The sequence below is a fragment of the Oryza sativa genome, chromosome 2 (genome assembly GCF_034140825.1).
Source record: "Oryza sativa Japonica Group chromosome 2, ASM3414082v1".
Classification (NCBI taxonomy): domain Eukaryota; kingdom Viridiplantae; phylum Streptophyta; class Magnoliopsida; order Poales; family Poaceae; genus Oryza; species Oryza sativa.
The window spans coordinates 1,649,086-1,665,107 of record NC_089036.1 but is presented as its reverse complement, the minus strand read 5'-3'; the positions used below and the strand labels follow the sequence as shown (position 1 = coordinate 1,665,107).

The window sequence follows — 16,022 nt, the reverse complement described above, 5'->3', positions numbered from 1 at the left end:
AAGATTCCTTGAGAGCTATATTCAGTCACTGTTCAACATCCGACAAAAGTCTGTAGTTGGTTCAGAGAAAGGAAAAAACGTTCTAATCTGTCTTGGCTTATGGGAAAGAGGTCCCTCCAGGATCAAGACCAGCTTGCAAACAAAAATGGGTGAGACCGCAAACCGGATGGTTGAAGGTTAATATAGATGGCTCTTTTGATGCCCTGTCAGAGAAGGGGGGCATTGGCATAGTCATGAGGGACTGGGAGGGGAGGGTGATTTTTGCTTCCTGCAAAACCCTGAACAGCTGTCATAGTGCATTAGAAGCAGAGTTGGTCGCGTGCAGAGAGGGTATTGCCTTGGCGCTTCAGTGGACGCTGCTCCCAGTACAGGTGGAAACGGACTGCTTGGTAGCGTTACAAATGATCCAAGCCAAAGAAGTTGAGCGCTCGGAGCTTGCCTTTGCCGTTAGAGAGATTAAGGATCTCCTCGCTGGAAGTCGGGAGTGTTTGCTCAGGAAGGTTCATAGAAGCCAAATTTTAGTTAGTCATATGTTAGCTAATAAAAGTCGCAGTGAAAACTTGTCGGGATTTTGGTGTGAAAATGATTGCACCTTTATCTCAAAGCTTGTAATTGACGATATTATTCCTGAGTAATACTTCCCTTTTCCCCGCAAAAAAAAATGTATGGTTAGTATAGTCATTAATCAAAAGCTACCGAGTTTAAGTTTTCTTTAAAAAAAAGGGACACCCTGTAATTTAGGATGGAGGGGTATATGGCTAGACCGAGTTTTTAAAACTGTTTATTTCACATATTATAGCAGGATTACATCTCTAACACCATCTCAATATATCTTGGCCAACAGGTTCATCATCTTTAACGAATTTCGATCATCTTGAAAATGTGCGTCTTATTCAAATTTCATAATGTGTCGAAATTTGTTTAACATGTATATTGTTTGAAATTTGCGAAAAAAAATCGAATGTTTCACAGGGCTCGTCTTTCTTTTTAGATAATGGAAAAACATTCCGGCCTTTGCTTAAAGAGTTATAGCCAATTATTACAATCTAACAGGGCTCGTCTTTCACTGGCCAATCTTAGATTGTGTTTTTTTATTTCCGGAGAATCGAGATTGCTATTTGTAAACCCTGCTGGCCAGTGTCAGTGTATGATCCCATACTGTCTTCCATGAGGCCTTAACTAACATACCGGGATTCCGGCCCATTTCCCATGAGAAGCTGGGAGTTTTCATTGGATCCAAACAAGGCCGAGCAGAGCTATGATACACGTGACAGAGCAGGTTACTCATCAGACGAGGGATAAATAATCGGTTTAAATAATAGATTAGTTTTTGACGGCAACGAGTTCGATGACTTCAATTAAGTACTATAATAGTGGCCGGATTCACCTCCCGGTAGCACCCGAGCATCACGGCGACGATCCATGAAAATCAAACGCTAACACTTCGCTAAAATAGGCTCCGTTTGGTAGTGCTCCAAACTACAACTCCTAACTCCAAACTCCTACTACAGTGGGAGCTAACTCTAGTTGGAGTTGGACACCCATCAAAAGTGTTTGGCTACATTTCAGCTTCAGATTTAAAAAAAGAAAAAAAATAAAAAAAAATAAAAACAAAAATCCCAGCCGCCGGCCGCCCCATCCCCTGCGCCCTCTGCCCTCCGCCGGCCGCGCGCCGCCCATCTTCCTCCCGCGTGCTTGCCGCGCACCGCCGCCGTGGCGCCTGCCGTCGCCGCCGACGACGACGCCGCCGCCTGCCAACGACGCCGCAGCCTGCCGCCGCCATCGACGGCGCCGCCGCCAACGCCGCAGCCCGACGCCGACGCCGATGCCGCCTACTGCATCTGTTAGGGCTCGGGAGGGAGACGGAGAAGGAGAGAGAACGGGAGGGGGAGGTTGGTGGAGGTAGTTCAGTGGCATTTTCATGTAAATACACTAAAATTTTAAAGGGTAGTGTGTCTTTTAAAGTGGAGTGGAGCTGTGGAGCAGCAAAAACCCAGCTCTACCCCCGTAGTACAAATTTGTAGAGTAACTATGCCAACTCCGCTCCAAAAAATAAATGATCTGAACCGTTTGACACAGCTCTGGCTCTAGGTAAGTTGGAGTTGGGAGCTGGAGCTGTGCCAAACGGGCCAGAGATTAATTCCCTCTCAAAGGCAAACACACAGCCCACAGGCCGCTCCTCGCGGTGTCCACGTGGGATACGCGCGAACTTGCAATATTGCCATAAAGCCCCCGTTTTGTGCGTAATTCTATATAGATCCTCACAAACAGTTCCTCTGAGGCATTATTTTACATAAAAACCCTTACAAAACCCGGGTATTCCATGCGAAGAAGAGAAAATCACGAATTAGAATAGATCTCTAAAATGTGGAAGCCGAAGGGGATTTCTCGCAAAACGACGCCCACTAATCCAGACCCCTCCTCCTCCCCTCCCAAACCCTTAGCCGCCGCCACCCGCATCTCCTCCCCCCTCTCCCTCTCGCGCCGCCGCCTCCGCCTCCGCCTCCCCCCTCGCGCCGCCGCCTCGCGTTGCCGCCTCCGCCTTCCCCTCGCACCGCCGTGTCCGCCTCCTCCGCCGCCGCCGCCGCCGTTGCGTTGTCGTCTCCGAGCGCCGCCGCCACCGCCGCCGTCGCCGGCGAGAGGAGGCCACCGGCGGACGGAGGGGGCCCCGACCAGCGGGCGTGCTCGTGATCGTCTCGATCGGCTCCTTCTCCAGTAGATCTCGCCCTCCCCTCCCCGGCTCCCTTCCCGCGGACGCAGATCTAGGGTTTCCTGCACCATGGCTTCCGCAGCGGCGGCGGCGGCGACTCAGGTGAGTGCTTCTCTCCTCAAAATAAACCAAACCCTAGCTCGCTCGCTCGCTCGTTCGCTCACCCCCTCTCCTCTCTAGGTCGGCACCTACTTCCTTCGCAACTACTACAACCTCCTGCAGCAGAGCCCCGATGTCGTCCACCAGTTCTACAACGACGCCAGCACCATGGTCCGCGTCGACGACCTCGCTGGAACCAACACCACCGCCAGCACCATGATGGTTACTTACCCCTCCTCTCCTCTCCGCAATCTCTTTTCATTATAATATATAGTATATATCCTTTTTCTTTGCAATGGAATCCACCTTTGCTATGCACTAGTATTACTATGCACTACTAGTTCTAACTTGTACTATGTTTTATCTAGCATAGCATCTTCGAATTCGTAGCTTTATGCACACCACCTTTGCTTGACTGACTTACTGACTTGAATTGTACATATATATCTGATGTTGTCTTTCCTTCCTTGTCGACCTGTCATGTGCATTTACTCTACATAGCCTTCTTCTAATGCTTGCGTGCATGCGTGCTAACTGTTGCAGGATATACACTCCCTCATTATGTCCTTGAATTTCACCCAAATCGAGATCAAAACAGCCAACTTTCTCAACTCATGGGGTGATGGTGTGCTAGTTATGGTATCTGGTCTTGTACAGACCAAGGAGTACAGCCACCAAAGGAAATTCATCCAGATGTTTTTCCTTGCTCCCCAGGAAAAGGGTTACTTTGTTCTCAATGATTATTTCCATTTCGTTGACGAAGAGCAAGTGCAACCTGCACCTGTTATTGCCCAGGACAACTTCGAGACCAACATGGCATCCAACTCCGTCGTCGAACCTGGTATAATATATCTTTGTAGCTTCATAATTTCCTGCAATTTTCTTTTTAACTGTTCAGCCATATTTCTTATTTCTTTTTCCTATTTGCGATCCATATTTCTTATTCTCTGTCAATGATCTATCTAAACTGTTGTGCCATGTTATTCGTATGTTCTGAACTATGTTATATCTTCTAGCATGCCTTCTGTGTTGGCTGTCTATGAGCACCAACAAAAAGTATGTTCCGTATGCGTTGATTACTGATGGTTTCAAATTGTAATGTTGCCATGGAAAATAAAAGTCAATACCTTGCACGTATGAATAGGCCTATTGCTGCTGCTTTTCTAATTTTTGCAATTATGTAGTTACTAACTATATATTTTCTACCTCAAGTTCCAGAGTACATTCACGAAGAGGAAAATCAAAGTGCTGTCCCAATAACATCTGAAGAAAGTGATGCTGTTGAGAACTATACTTACTCTGAGCCACCACAGCAAGTAGTTTCTCAGTCAGACAATTGGGGAGATGAGCCTCTTCCTGAAGAACCAATTTCTTCCTTTACAAATGGAATGGCGATGGCACCGGAGGAGCCAGTGCAATCTCCACCTGTTCCACCTCCTCATGTAGAGGAACCTGTTGGTGAACCAGTAAAGAAGACCTATGCCTCCATTGTATGTTGCACCTTCACTTGGTTGATCATGATTATTTTTCTTTTTGTGATGTCATCTCATGCATATTTAAAACCTTGATGGTATAACTCATGCAGCTAAGAACCGCAAAAGCTCCACTGGTGTTCCCTGTAGCCCAGCCAGCCCCGACTAGACCTCACCAGGCAACCGAGACAAACCAGGCTGCACAGCATTCGGTTATGACTTCGTCTGTGGCAACCGAGAAGCCAAAAACCGATGTTTATGGTGAATTTGCTGTCCAGGATGATGAAGGTTGTCCTTTAGTTTGAGCTAGCATCATAATCCCTTTCACTGATTTGAGTTGCACATTACCCACTGACTTTTAATATTTCTGTTCGTAAAAATAGAGAGCAAATCTGTCTATGTTGGGAACGTGCCATCTTCTGTATCTGAGGCTGATCTTGAGAATGAGTTCAAGAAGTTTGGGCGGCTCATTCCTGATGGTGTTGCTATCAGAAGCCGCAAGGTGGTTCCTTATATGTATTTTTTATTACGTGATATGATAGAATTTTCTTTTGACTTAGTGTTTGTATGACATTGGCAGGAGACCGGAGGCTACTATGCGTTCGTGGAATTCGAAGAACTTAGTGGTGTTCACAATGCATTGAAGGTGGCAAACTGTTCAACAAAACTCACTTTTTTTTACATGCATTAAATACCTTCTCCAATTTGTGTGTGCATACTCCTTTAAAATCAAATTTAATGCATATTCACTTCACCATTTACTAATTACTGTGATGTTTAATTGGTGGTCTGCTTTCCCCTTTTTTAATGCACTATATGGTCATCCTTCGCTTGAATTAGTAATCATGGTTTGACAGGTCATATGCTAAATCTTTTGCCAATTTTCAGGCTTCACCAATTGAAATAAATGGGCGGCAGATATATGTTGAGGAGCGGAAGCCTAACAGCGGCATAAGAGGTGGAAGTAAGTTGCTCTTTTATTTTTCCAACACCTATGCAATATTTGCTTGCAGACTACACACAGCTTCATGGTGTAGTTGATGGTGGCATATACTTGCGTAAGTATGATATGAACCTGGTGCGTGTTTGGCATTGGCAGGAAGGGGAGGCAGAGGTCGTTTCGGTGGAGGAGGGCGAGGGTATGCTAGAGGGGGAGGCGACAACGAATATGCGGGCAACCGTGGTAGTGGCAGGCCATCAAATGGCTACCAGCGTGTTCCTCACCATGAGAGGGGCATTTTGGGGAGCCACAACGCAAGAAACTAAATGGTTCACCACCCCATGGTGGTGGCCTGGTGGGATATGCATATGCTGCAAGCATGAGGTTTTGATCCGTCAAAAGGGAGGGAGAGCTGCATAACTAAGAACTACTGGGTTGTTTCCTCCGTTCCGTTAGGTTGCTTTTTTTTTTTGGTTTTGGGTTTTGTCGCAGCAGCAGTTTGTTGACGAAGAATGTGTGGTATCCAACTTTGGCTAGACGTTTTATTATGATGCAAATGCCCGTCCTTGATGTGCCATGCCTGCATTAAGAGCAGGAGCAGCAGCTCAGCTTCTCTTGCGTGATTGTTTGCAATGCTTCCCCTCGAGGTATGCTGATCGATTTGATGCTCCGAGTTTATCATATACCCGGACTTATCGTTTAGATCAGAAATTGAGGATTTGCCCCCAGTCGTGCCCATGATATGTGGGTCAGTGGATGAATTCTCAAATTAATTCTAATTTATCAACCGAGAATTAGTCGCTGCCCAGTTTGTTGCTAATACTGGCATAAAATCTATCACAAGCCAGCAATGTCATTCTTTTGCCAGAAAATCTATCATAAGCCAGCAATGACAGTTTGGTTAGTGACGAATCCAAATTTATAACGTAAAAGTTCTTTTGGTTAGATAAGCATATATATACTTCATCCCTCTCAAAATAAGTGCACTCTTCAAATTAAATTAGGAGTGCAATTTTGAGGGAGTACCCAATAAAAACTAGTGTTCTTTGTATCAAAATGCAATAAAGTGGTGCTGTTTGTATCAAAATGCTTGGTTACCATCACACATTGTTGTTTGCCAAAGTTTCGGGGGCGTAACAAACCAACATATGCTTTGCTCGAGTCATACTCTTATGAATAAGAAATCTTCATAAGTTCCCATTTGTGATCCAACTTTATAAACTGGAGTACAATGTTCTCCTTTTTATTACAGAGACCATACTGTTTTTTTACAAAAAGAAAACCTTAATTATTATAGTAACTGTTGTTCATAAACCTGGAGATGTCAATCCATAAAAAAAAAAGTAACCCTGGTCGATGCAAATCGAAATCTCATCACAGCAGCATATGACGAGAAAGAATAAACGGCACAAGGCGCAGGAATCGCACAGAACGAAATATAGTTGGCATGATAAGATGAGCGTGAAAAATAGTAACATCAGGAAAGGAAAGCGGCGACGACATCTCATCAGAGCAGCATAATGGTGAAATTAATGAAAACAAGAAGTTTGATTTGTCTGACTAGACAGGCAAGAACACTATTAGTAGAAGTTAAGGATGGATGGATGGATCATTTGAGGGGCGCGGGCCCGAGGAGCGCCTGCTGCTGGAGCTCAAGGTCGTTGAGCTGCTGCTCGCGATCCATCTCGATGATGAGCGGGACGACGAGGACCAGGAAGGTGGTCCCCGCGATCCACGCCGCCTTCCCCGTGCTCCGCACCACCTTCTTCGCCCTGCTCGCCGCCTCGCGCCCATGCGCCGCCATCCATGACGCCAGGATGCCCTCCCCTTCGCCGCCGCCGCCGCCGCGCTTGCTCAGGGACGCCATTGCTTTCTCTCCGCTTCGCTTCTAGGGTTTTCTTTCCGATCGATTTCTTATTTTCCGATACTAGGTGGGCCGTGTGGGCCATAGCGCGCAGAAAGGAGGCCTACGAAGGCCCCATATTTGTCCTCCATTAATTTCTCATTAGTTAATTAATTAATTAATTAATTAATGGGTTTCCTCCTACCAAAAAAAAAAAAAAAACCTTTCCATTCCTCCTCCTTGCGGCAGGTGCGGGGCAAGGATTTATGCAGATGACTTTTTCTGAATATGATTGTATAGTCCTTAGAGACCAACTTAACACATTTATCTCTGATGTGAGATCTGATTTGGATTTCTCAAGTTGCTCTGACCTTGGTAACCTTGCTGTTAAGATGGTTCAAAGTGATAGAGAATTTTTCCATTGGTGTATCACTTAATTGAATTAACCTTAAATTTGCCTGTTGAAAAAGCCTTCTCAGCTATGAACATTATGAAAACTGACATGCGGAACAAGATGAATGATGAATGGATGAATCACTGCATGATATGCTATATTGAGCGGGATGTTTTTACTAGCATTGAAGATCGTCAGATTATACAACATTATCGTGCTTTGAGGACGCGCAAGCACAAATTACCTAGAGGTATGTCATGCATTGCTTTGTCTACAAATAATTAAGTTCTCATAATTTGCATCACTTACATTATGTAATATCATTTTCTATATTCATCTTCAGGTTCTCTACCTTCTGTTGATGAAGAGTGAAAATCATGAATATACGTCGCATTAGGTATTCTAATAAAATTTTAGTCTAGTCTTGTACTTTTTCTACACTTTTACTGTACTTGGTGCATATTTAGAAATTGTATTTCAGTCTTGCATTTTTTTTCGTACTTGTACTGCACTTCCAAGTACGAATTGATATGGATAGTTGTTAGCCTTCAATTTGAGCCCTAGGCGTGTCGAGCTCCTAGCTCCGCCACTTGACCAGGTGCCTAGAAACTCTAATCCCTTTTATGTAGCTCCGCCTAAACATACGAGATAATCTTAGCCTGTGGCAACCGGCAAATGACTTCTGAAGCCTATCTCATGATCTTAATGTAATTCGGTTCGGATCTTCTTCACCTCCGGCGAAAAAAACCTACCAGTAATTTAGGGATTTGTGCACGCAATGAAGGAGCGTGGGATTAATTAGGAGATAAGTATATGTTTAACAGTAAATATGTGTATGATCCATTAGAAAATACAAGATTATTTAGAAGTCGTATCTTTATAACAGTTAAAACACTCTCACCATTAGCTAAAAAAAATTCTTTTATTACTTTTTTTTTTCATTTTTCACCTTTATATATGCAACCATGCTTTTATATTATAGAGGTTAAGAGTCGTTACCCATAATAACGATATTTTATCTCTCCTCTTTCTATCCTTCGTATCAATAAGTAAGTATTCTTAATTAGTAAAGGTGAGATCGCTGTTAATGACCATTTTACATGTTCTAATGGCAACCGGTGAGACTAATTAGGAATCTAGGAGATAATTAATTTAGGGCAAGCCGCGAGGTGGCCTGAATTTGTCCAAACTGACAAGCAAAAGAAATCTTAATTTTCAGTAAATTAGGGATTTGTGCATGCGTTGCAGGAGCTTCAGAGACTTAAATGGAGCAATTTTATTTTCTTTCTGTCAGAGGATCCAAACTACTACAGTACCGACCATGATCGAATCAATTATGAAGTTCATCAGTTTGACTTTAAGCAACTTGTCTGCATAATACACATGTGGATTTAACAACCCTGCTTTCCAACTTGTTCTGAGCAATTTAAATGTCGAAGTAAACTCAAAACCATTCAAACTAGCTCGATGGCCTCATCTTAGCCCCACATTTAATACGATGAATATTTTTGGACCGACACACACACTTGGTCACTTGGGTCACTAAACTCGCCCATAAATAGACACCTAATTAAGCTTCCATCGATCAACTCATCACTTCATATCCAACTCTATCTCACTTAGCCTGAGCTGAGCAATGGGGCTACTCCGGCGAGGTAGTAGCGGCGGCGGCGCCGTGCTCGTGGTGGTGGTGTGTGTAGGCTGCATTGCGGCGACGGCGATGGCGGCGGCGGCGGGCGGCGGCGGAGGAGGAGGGGAGTGTCCCAAGTACAAGGACTCGAAGCAGCCGCTGAACAAGAGGATCGACGACCTACTCCGGCGGATGACGCTGGCGGAGAAGATCGGCCAGATGTCGCAGATCGAGCGCGAGAACGCCACCTTCGACGTCATGCGCAACTACTTCATTGGTATACTTGATTGCTTCTTGGTTCTTGCAGCAGAGATACATATTGATTCTTGCATCTAAAAACAAGATACACATATAATAAGTAGAATGCGAATGCAAACACCTCAGGAAATTATATATAATATCTAATTAATATCGATGAAAGCTTTTGCGTGTTTGAAAAAAAACTATAATATAGTGCAGGTCAAACTAAAACAGTTTGAAGTCTGAAGTTCTCTAATATATATTTTTGACATGCAAAGATTTTACGCGTTCGTGAAGAAAAAGTTTGAAGTTTGAACGAATGTCTATATTGTGATTCGGCCAGGAGTTTGTTTAAGCTAGCTATAACAAAATAACATTTCTTAAAGAATTCGTACTTTGATAATGGGTAATGCAGACAAATGTCTAACGAACCAGTTTGGTGAGATTGGGAGTCAAACACTCTGAATCCGTATGATATGGTCATGGAAATATGGATATTATAAGATACTAATGATTTTGTAAATACAAGGTTTGAATCTTAGCTTTCACTGCAAGCACAAGTGAGGGCATGCATCTCCATAAATAAATGTAAATACTAAAACAGATTCAAAATGAATTAATTAATCAAAATTAGCTAGCTACTCAAACCGGCCATTAAATTAAGACGAATATATATCTCTCAAATTGCAGGGAGCGTGCTGAGCGGCGGCGGCAGCGTGCCGGCGGCGCAGGCGTCGCCGGCGGCGTGGGTGTCGATGGTGAACGAGATGCAGCGCGGCGCCATGGCGACGCGCCTCGGGATCCCCATGATCTACGGCATCGACGCCGTCCATGGCCACGGCAACGTCTACAAGGCCACCATCTTCCCCCACAACGTCGGCCTCGGCTGCACTAGGTAATAAAATGATTAATTATCCCCCTTAATTAAACTCAATTAATGATGCATGAATTAAGTAGATTCCCATATGTAGCTAGTTGTGATAAGTTTACTGAAGATGACCAGATTGCACGCCATTAATTAATCATCCAAGTCTTTGTATATAAACTCTCAAAATTTGCAGTGCTCGATGATGATGGAGTGAGATCCAAGATTTGAGATTTTAAATTAGCGCGATCGATCGCTCACGTCCCAACGTTTTGGACAAGGGAAAGAGTTACTAATTGCCCAACTCGCCAACTAGTAATATTTTGACGTTGTCACTCTAATTAATGGTTTCTCAAACGCGCTGAATTTGAAAAGGAAAAAAAAAGACAGATTCGACTTGAAAAAAAACCCCTACTATCATAAGAGTAATTTTACCATCTTTGAAAAATAAAGTACCATAATTTTTATTGTAAAATTTGGTACATCTAAATATTAGCTAGCTTAAGTTACCAAATTTTATTTTCTAGTGTAAAAATCTTTGGTATCTTCAGTTACGTTTTAAAATGTTCGTAAAATTTCTCATCATACAATAATGTCGTAATCTTATTTTAACACAAGACCAATAGTAATAGTTTTCTAAAAGTTTTACTGGATTTTATTCATCACCGGAGGGAGGGAATATACAAAGATAAGCTAGCTAGCTAGTGAGAGCATATGAACATGGTGTGTTCTTCTCCGAGAGATTTGATAGTGTAACACTTCTTAAAATAGGTTTCGATTATTTGACATTCTGACCCACTTTCATTTACTTAGATGGCTCACATATCATCATCACAAGTATCAATTAAAACAATTGGGCAACGAAGAAAGTGTCAAATTATCAATTTTTTTCGTTCTTCTCCAGGGACCCGGATCTGGCGAAGAGGATCGGCGCGGCGGTGGCGGCGGAGGTGAGGGCGACGGGGATCCCGTACGTGTTCGCGCCATGCGTGGCGGTGTGCAGGGACCCGAGGTGGGGCCGCTGCTACGAGAGCTTCAGCGAGGACCCCAGGGTGGTGCAGCGCATGTCCTCCATCATCTCCGGCTTCCAGGGCGAGATCCCTCCCGGCGGCCGCCGCGGCGTCCCCTTCGTCTCCGGCGGGAGGCCGAGCGTGGCGGCGTGCTCGAAGCACTACGTCGGCGACGGCGGCACGACGCGCGGCATGAACGAGAACAACACGGTGGCGACGCTCCGGGAGCTGATGACGGTGCACATGCCGCCCTACTACAGCGCCGTGGCGCAGGGGGTGTCCACGGTGATGGTGTCCTTCTCCAGCTGGAATGGCGTCAAGATGCACGCCAACCACTTCCTCATCACCGATTTCCTCAAGTCCAAGCTCCGCTTCAGGGTATGTGCACTACTACTATATATATACTTCCTCCGTCCCAAAATATAGTCATTTTTTAGGTTGGCACAGGTATTAAGAAAGTAAATGAGAATAATTGGAGAAAGTGTGTGATTGGTTGAAAAGAGAAAGTAGGTGAAGAATAATGGTTGTGATTGGTTGAGAGGAGGTATGTGGAGAAATAGCTTTATTTTAGGACAAGACACTCTGCTAGAAATAGCTACATTTTGGGATGGAGGTAGTATATGCTATACCTTTGTCTACAAATATATATATTCCCTTCACCCTAAAATAAATAAACTTAATACACTAAAGTTGGATATAAGTCGTACGTACTAGGTTATATCACATCTCCAACTAAATTGGTTTATTTTGAAATGGAGAGTATAAGGCTTAATTTTGATGGTTAAAAATAAACTTTGAAAGTAAATTCCTCTTTCGTTATTTTATTTATGAAAAATAAACTATGGTCATAACAAAAATAGTCTCAGTTTTAAAATATAATTATTTCTAGTATTTATTTTTTTCTAAAATATAAGCAATTCCTAATAGCCTCTTATTTAAATTTCTTTTTATTTTAGCCCCCCAACCACCACTCATTCAATGAGAGGCACCCAATTATTTTCTTGGCAACTTTTCTCCACTAAACAATATAGAAATATTTATATTTTAAAATAGATTATGTGCTTTTGAACATGAATTCATCCGTATCGGTGCATGTAAAATATTATTATTGGTTTAATAATTAGTCAAAGATTTAAAATTAATTGGTAGTCAAACTCGACTTGTATTTCTATTTTCTAGACGGTAGTACATACGTGTGAGATCTTCATGCATATATGATGTGATCTGTTTAAGTTTGAAAATTAATTAATGTGTTATTCAATTTCAGGGATTCGTTATCTCGGATTGGCAAGGGCTTGACAGGATCACGACCCCAGCACATGCAGACTACATGTTGTCCATCAAGCTGGGTATCATGGCTGGCATCGACATGGTCAGTACAGTGCACACATTAATACATGCAAAAACTAATTTCATCATAAAATTTTCATTTCATTGATAAATAAGAGACAAATATCGATCCAAGAAATGGTCCTTTACACCCAAAACATTTCATAATTAATTGACTGATTAATTTTCGAATGTTTGTGTGCAATCAGGTGATGATCCCGTTCACGTACACGGAGTTCATCGACGACCTGGCGGCGCTGGTGAAGAACGGCACGATCCCGATGAGCCGGATCGACGACGCCGTTCGCCGGATTCTCCGGGTGAAGTTCACCATGGGCCTCTTCGAGCGCCCCTACGCCGACCTCAGCCTCGCCGGCGAGCTCGGGAAGCAGGAGCACCGCGACCTTGCTCGCGATGCCGTGCGCAAGTCGCTCGTCCTCCTCAAGAACGGCAAGCCCGGCGACGCGCCGCTGCTGCCGCTGCCGAAGCGGGCGCGCTCCATCCTCGTCGCCGGCGCCCACGCCGACGACCTCGGCAGCCAGTGCGGCGGCTGGACCATCACCTGGCAGGGCCTCGCCGGGAACGACCTCACCGCCGGCGGCACCACCATCCTCGACGGCATCCGCCGCGCCGTGGATGCCGCCACGGAGGTCGTCTTCGCCGAGGCGCCCGACGCCGGCTTCATGCGGCGGAACGCGGGGAGGTTCGACGCCGCCGTGGTCGTCGTCGGCGAGCCGCCGTACGCCGAGACGCTCGGCGACAACCTGAACCTGACCATCCCGGCGCCGGGGCCGAGCGTGATCCAGAACGTCTGCGGCGGCGGCGTGAGGTGCGTGGTGGTGGTGGTCTCCGGGCGGCCGCTGGTGATCGAGCCGTACATGGACGCCATCGACGCGCTGGTGGCGGCGTGGCTGCCGGGGACGGAGGGGCAGGGCGTCAGCGACGTGCTGTTCGGCGACTACGAGTTCACCGGGAAGCTGGCGAGGACGTGGTTCCGGTCGGTGGAGCAGCTGCCGATGAACGTCGGCGACGAGCACTACGACCCGCTCTTCCCATTCGGATTCGGACTCGAGACCCGCAAAGCTAATTAATTAACCCCTTAATTAATCAGGGGTTAGGCTAATTAATCTCGATCATCAACGATAATCGCATGCATTAATTACGACTTCGGTTAATTTAGTTGCGTGGTTAATTACGATCCAACTCGGGAGGAGTACTAGCGTGCATGAGTCATGTCAGGTCAAGGAATAAAACAATTTAGTTAATGTACTTGTAATCAAGTGTACTCCTCCGAATTTACTATTCTGAAATTTACTTTGACTTTAAGTAAATTTGTCAGTGTAACACATGTGGATTTAACCATTCCGTTTTGCCAAATTGTTTTGAATATTTTGTATGCCGAAGTAAACTCAAAAGCACGCAAACTAATGCAAATATTATGGGTATTTTATCAGGGAAATTTTACAATCCTCAAGGCCGTGTTTATATTCAATCTTTTTTACCAAAAACATCACATCGAATGTTTTGACACACACATGTAGTATTAAATGTGGATGAAAATAAATCAATTGCACAGTTTGCATATAAATTACGAGACGAATATTTTGAACCTAATTACGCCATGATTTGACAATGTGATGCTACAGTAAACATTTGCTAATAACAGATTAATTAGGCTTAATAAATTTGTCTCGTATTTTATATGCGGAATCTGTAATTTGTTTTGTTATTAGACTACGTTTAATACTTTAAATGTGTGTCCGTATACTTAAAAAAATATTTGGCCAAGAAACTAAACACAACCTAAATACCTAAATTCTACATAAAAAAATTGATATCTTGAGATACTCTGAAGTACCAAGTTTTTATGTTAGAAAATATGATATCTTTCGGTATTTTCTTAAAGATGATAAAATTACTTAGGCAACTTTTTCTTTAATTTTCTAACTTTTCCATCACATTAAAACTTTCCTACACACATTAACTTTCAACTTTTCTATCACATCATTCTAATTTTAACCAAACTTTCAATTTTGATGTGAACTAAACACACCCCCTATTTTGTTACACCGACACACTAGGTTAGTCCTAGAGAAGCTAGTGATTCGAGAAATGACCGGATCGCGCACGCCAAGTCTTTGTATACGAACTCAAAATTTGCAGCGATCGATGACGTCGTGAGACAAGATCACTCACGCCCAATGTTTTGGATCAAGGGAAAGGGTTGACTCTTAGCCCGGCTCACTAATAATATAGACTCCGTACACATTGTCTGACACTCTATCGATGACTATGAGACTGTTTGACTATGACCATTAATTTCTTGGACAATATCTACATTGCCAATAAAAAAACATAACTAAAAATTCTTAAAATTATTTCAAAATATGAGTATTAATTTTTTTTGTATGAACATTTCAAAATATGAATAAAAATATAAACAGTACTCATATTTTGAACATTTCAAATACTCGTTTCATATTTTCAGTGTACCTGTGAGTTTGTGACAAACCAGCCTGATATGATATGAACTGTTGTGCGCGGTGTGCCTATTAAAACTGGCGCTGTTTTGTTAGACTGCATGACTCCTGAACTATGAACTTCTCTAGACATCTTCTCCTGAACTACTGATCATCTCGTCCCATCTTGGCTGATGAAAATGAAGATGGTTGCACCTACCTTCTGCAGAATCTAAGTATTTTCCAGCCAGGATCTAAGATTGAGCTGGACCATTGTTGGATTGGTCTGGGCCGCCGCCATTGTTTGTCCCATCTGGGCCTTCAGATATGTTTAGACTATAACTGGGCCTTGCCTTCTTGGATTAGAACTGGCCCATTGGTTGATTGATCTGGCCCTACAAGTATGTTTACATTAGATACTGGGCCTTATCGCAATAAACTTGACGAATAAGTTCACTTTAGGATTCTCAACTTGTCAGCAAGTCTGAATTCATCCCTATACCAATATAACGGGCCCGACAATTTACAATACAGGATCACCCAAGATCCTGGGCAGTACTATGCCCGATTTGGCAAGCTGAGTCAGCGTGAGACCCACACGGGCCCCACACCACACAGACCCCACATGTCAGTGGCTAACGCTTTCTTCACTATCTTCTCCCATCCTCCCAATCCCCTCAGATGTTCAAGGTCCCATCTGTCGTCCTGGGTTTCACGCCGACTCGGCTTACCACGTGAGCTAAAAGTTTAAAACAGGCATAATACTATCTAGGACGTTGGATGATCTGATTTTGTAAATTTTATAAATTGAGGGACTTGTATTTTGGCTTAGAGATAAATTTCAGAACTTATATCTAATATTTTTGACAAATTGAGGGACGTCAAGTGAACTTATTCCTGAACTTGATTACCTGCCCGAGGCCGTACTTACCAATTCTCCCAACGCATAATATCCACTTTAACGTAACATTCCAGATCAGTTTACCGATTGGCAATGCTATTGCTGCGCACAGATTAATCCTCCTACTAAC

General features: G+C 43.7%; 2 protein-coding genes across 5 annotated transcripts; both read left to right on the top strand.

The window, feature by feature from the left end:
* The first annotated feature begins 2,390 nt into the window (after positions 1 to 2,390).
* LOC4328199 (nuclear transport factor 2) lies at positions 2,391 to 5,798 on the top strand. Of its 4 annotated transcripts, none has more exons than XM_066307377.1 (9): positions 2,391 to 2,812; positions 2,891 to 3,031; positions 3,353 to 3,650; positions 4,028 to 4,299; positions 4,395 to 4,569; positions 4,665 to 4,783; positions 4,862 to 4,927; positions 5,170 to 5,239; positions 5,381 to 5,798. In XM_066307377.1, the coding sequence occupies exons 1-9, from the start codon at positions 2,780 to 2,782 to the stop codon at positions 5,545 to 5,547; spliced, it is 1,341 nt and encodes a 446-aa protein (XP_066163474.1). In that variant the 5' UTR covers positions 2,391 to 2,779; the 3' UTR covers positions 5,548 to 5,798. The 4 variants fall into 4 exon arrangements, with proteins under 4 accessions (XP_066163474.1, XP_015625416.1, XP_066163473.1 ...); XM_015769930.3 differs by having other exon boundaries at positions 5,170 to 5,245; XM_066307376.1 differs by having other exon boundaries at positions 4,022 to 4,299.
* A 3,234-nt stretch (positions 5,799 to 9,032) lies between these two features.
* Positions 9,033 to 13,928, top strand: LOC4328197 (uncharacterized). Its single transcript, XM_015768011.3, has 5 exons — positions 9,033 to 9,365; positions 10,019 to 10,223; positions 11,098 to 11,581; positions 12,471 to 12,575; positions 12,742 to 13,928. Exons 1-5 carry the CDS (start codon positions 9,095 to 9,097, stop codon positions 13,621 to 13,623), a joined length of 1,947 nt encoding a protein of 648 aa, XP_015623497.1. The 5' UTR covers positions 9,033 to 9,094; the 3' UTR covers positions 13,624 to 13,928.
* The last annotated feature ends 2,094 nt before the right edge of the window (positions 13,929 to 16,022 follow it).

Bases quoted from the DNA above. Each gene is read 5' to 3' on its own strand.
- LOC4328199 (XM_015769928.3), top strand. From the start codon at position 2,780: ATGGCTTCCGCAGCGGCGGCGGCGGCGACTCAG. The intron at 2,813-2,890 runs GTGAGTGCTTCT...TCTCCTCTCTAG, and splicing joins CGGCGGCGGCGGCGACTCAG to GTCGGCACCTACTTCCTTCG. The intron at 3,032-3,352 runs GTTACTTACCCC...TAACTGTTGCAG, and splicing joins CCACCGCCAGCACCATGATG to GATATACACTCCCTCATTAT.
- LOC4328197 (XM_015768011.3), top strand. From the start codon at position 9,095: ATGGGGCTACTCCGGCGAGGTAGTAGCGGCGGCGGCGCCGTGCTCGTG. The intron at 9,366-10,018 runs GTATACTTGATT...CTCAAATTGCAG, and splicing joins CATGCGCAACTACTTCATTG to GGAGCGTGCTGAGCGGCGGC. The intron at 10,224-11,097 runs GTAATAAAATGA...GTTCTTCTCCAG, and splicing joins GTCGGCCTCGGCTGCACTAG to GGACCCGGATCTGGCGAAGA.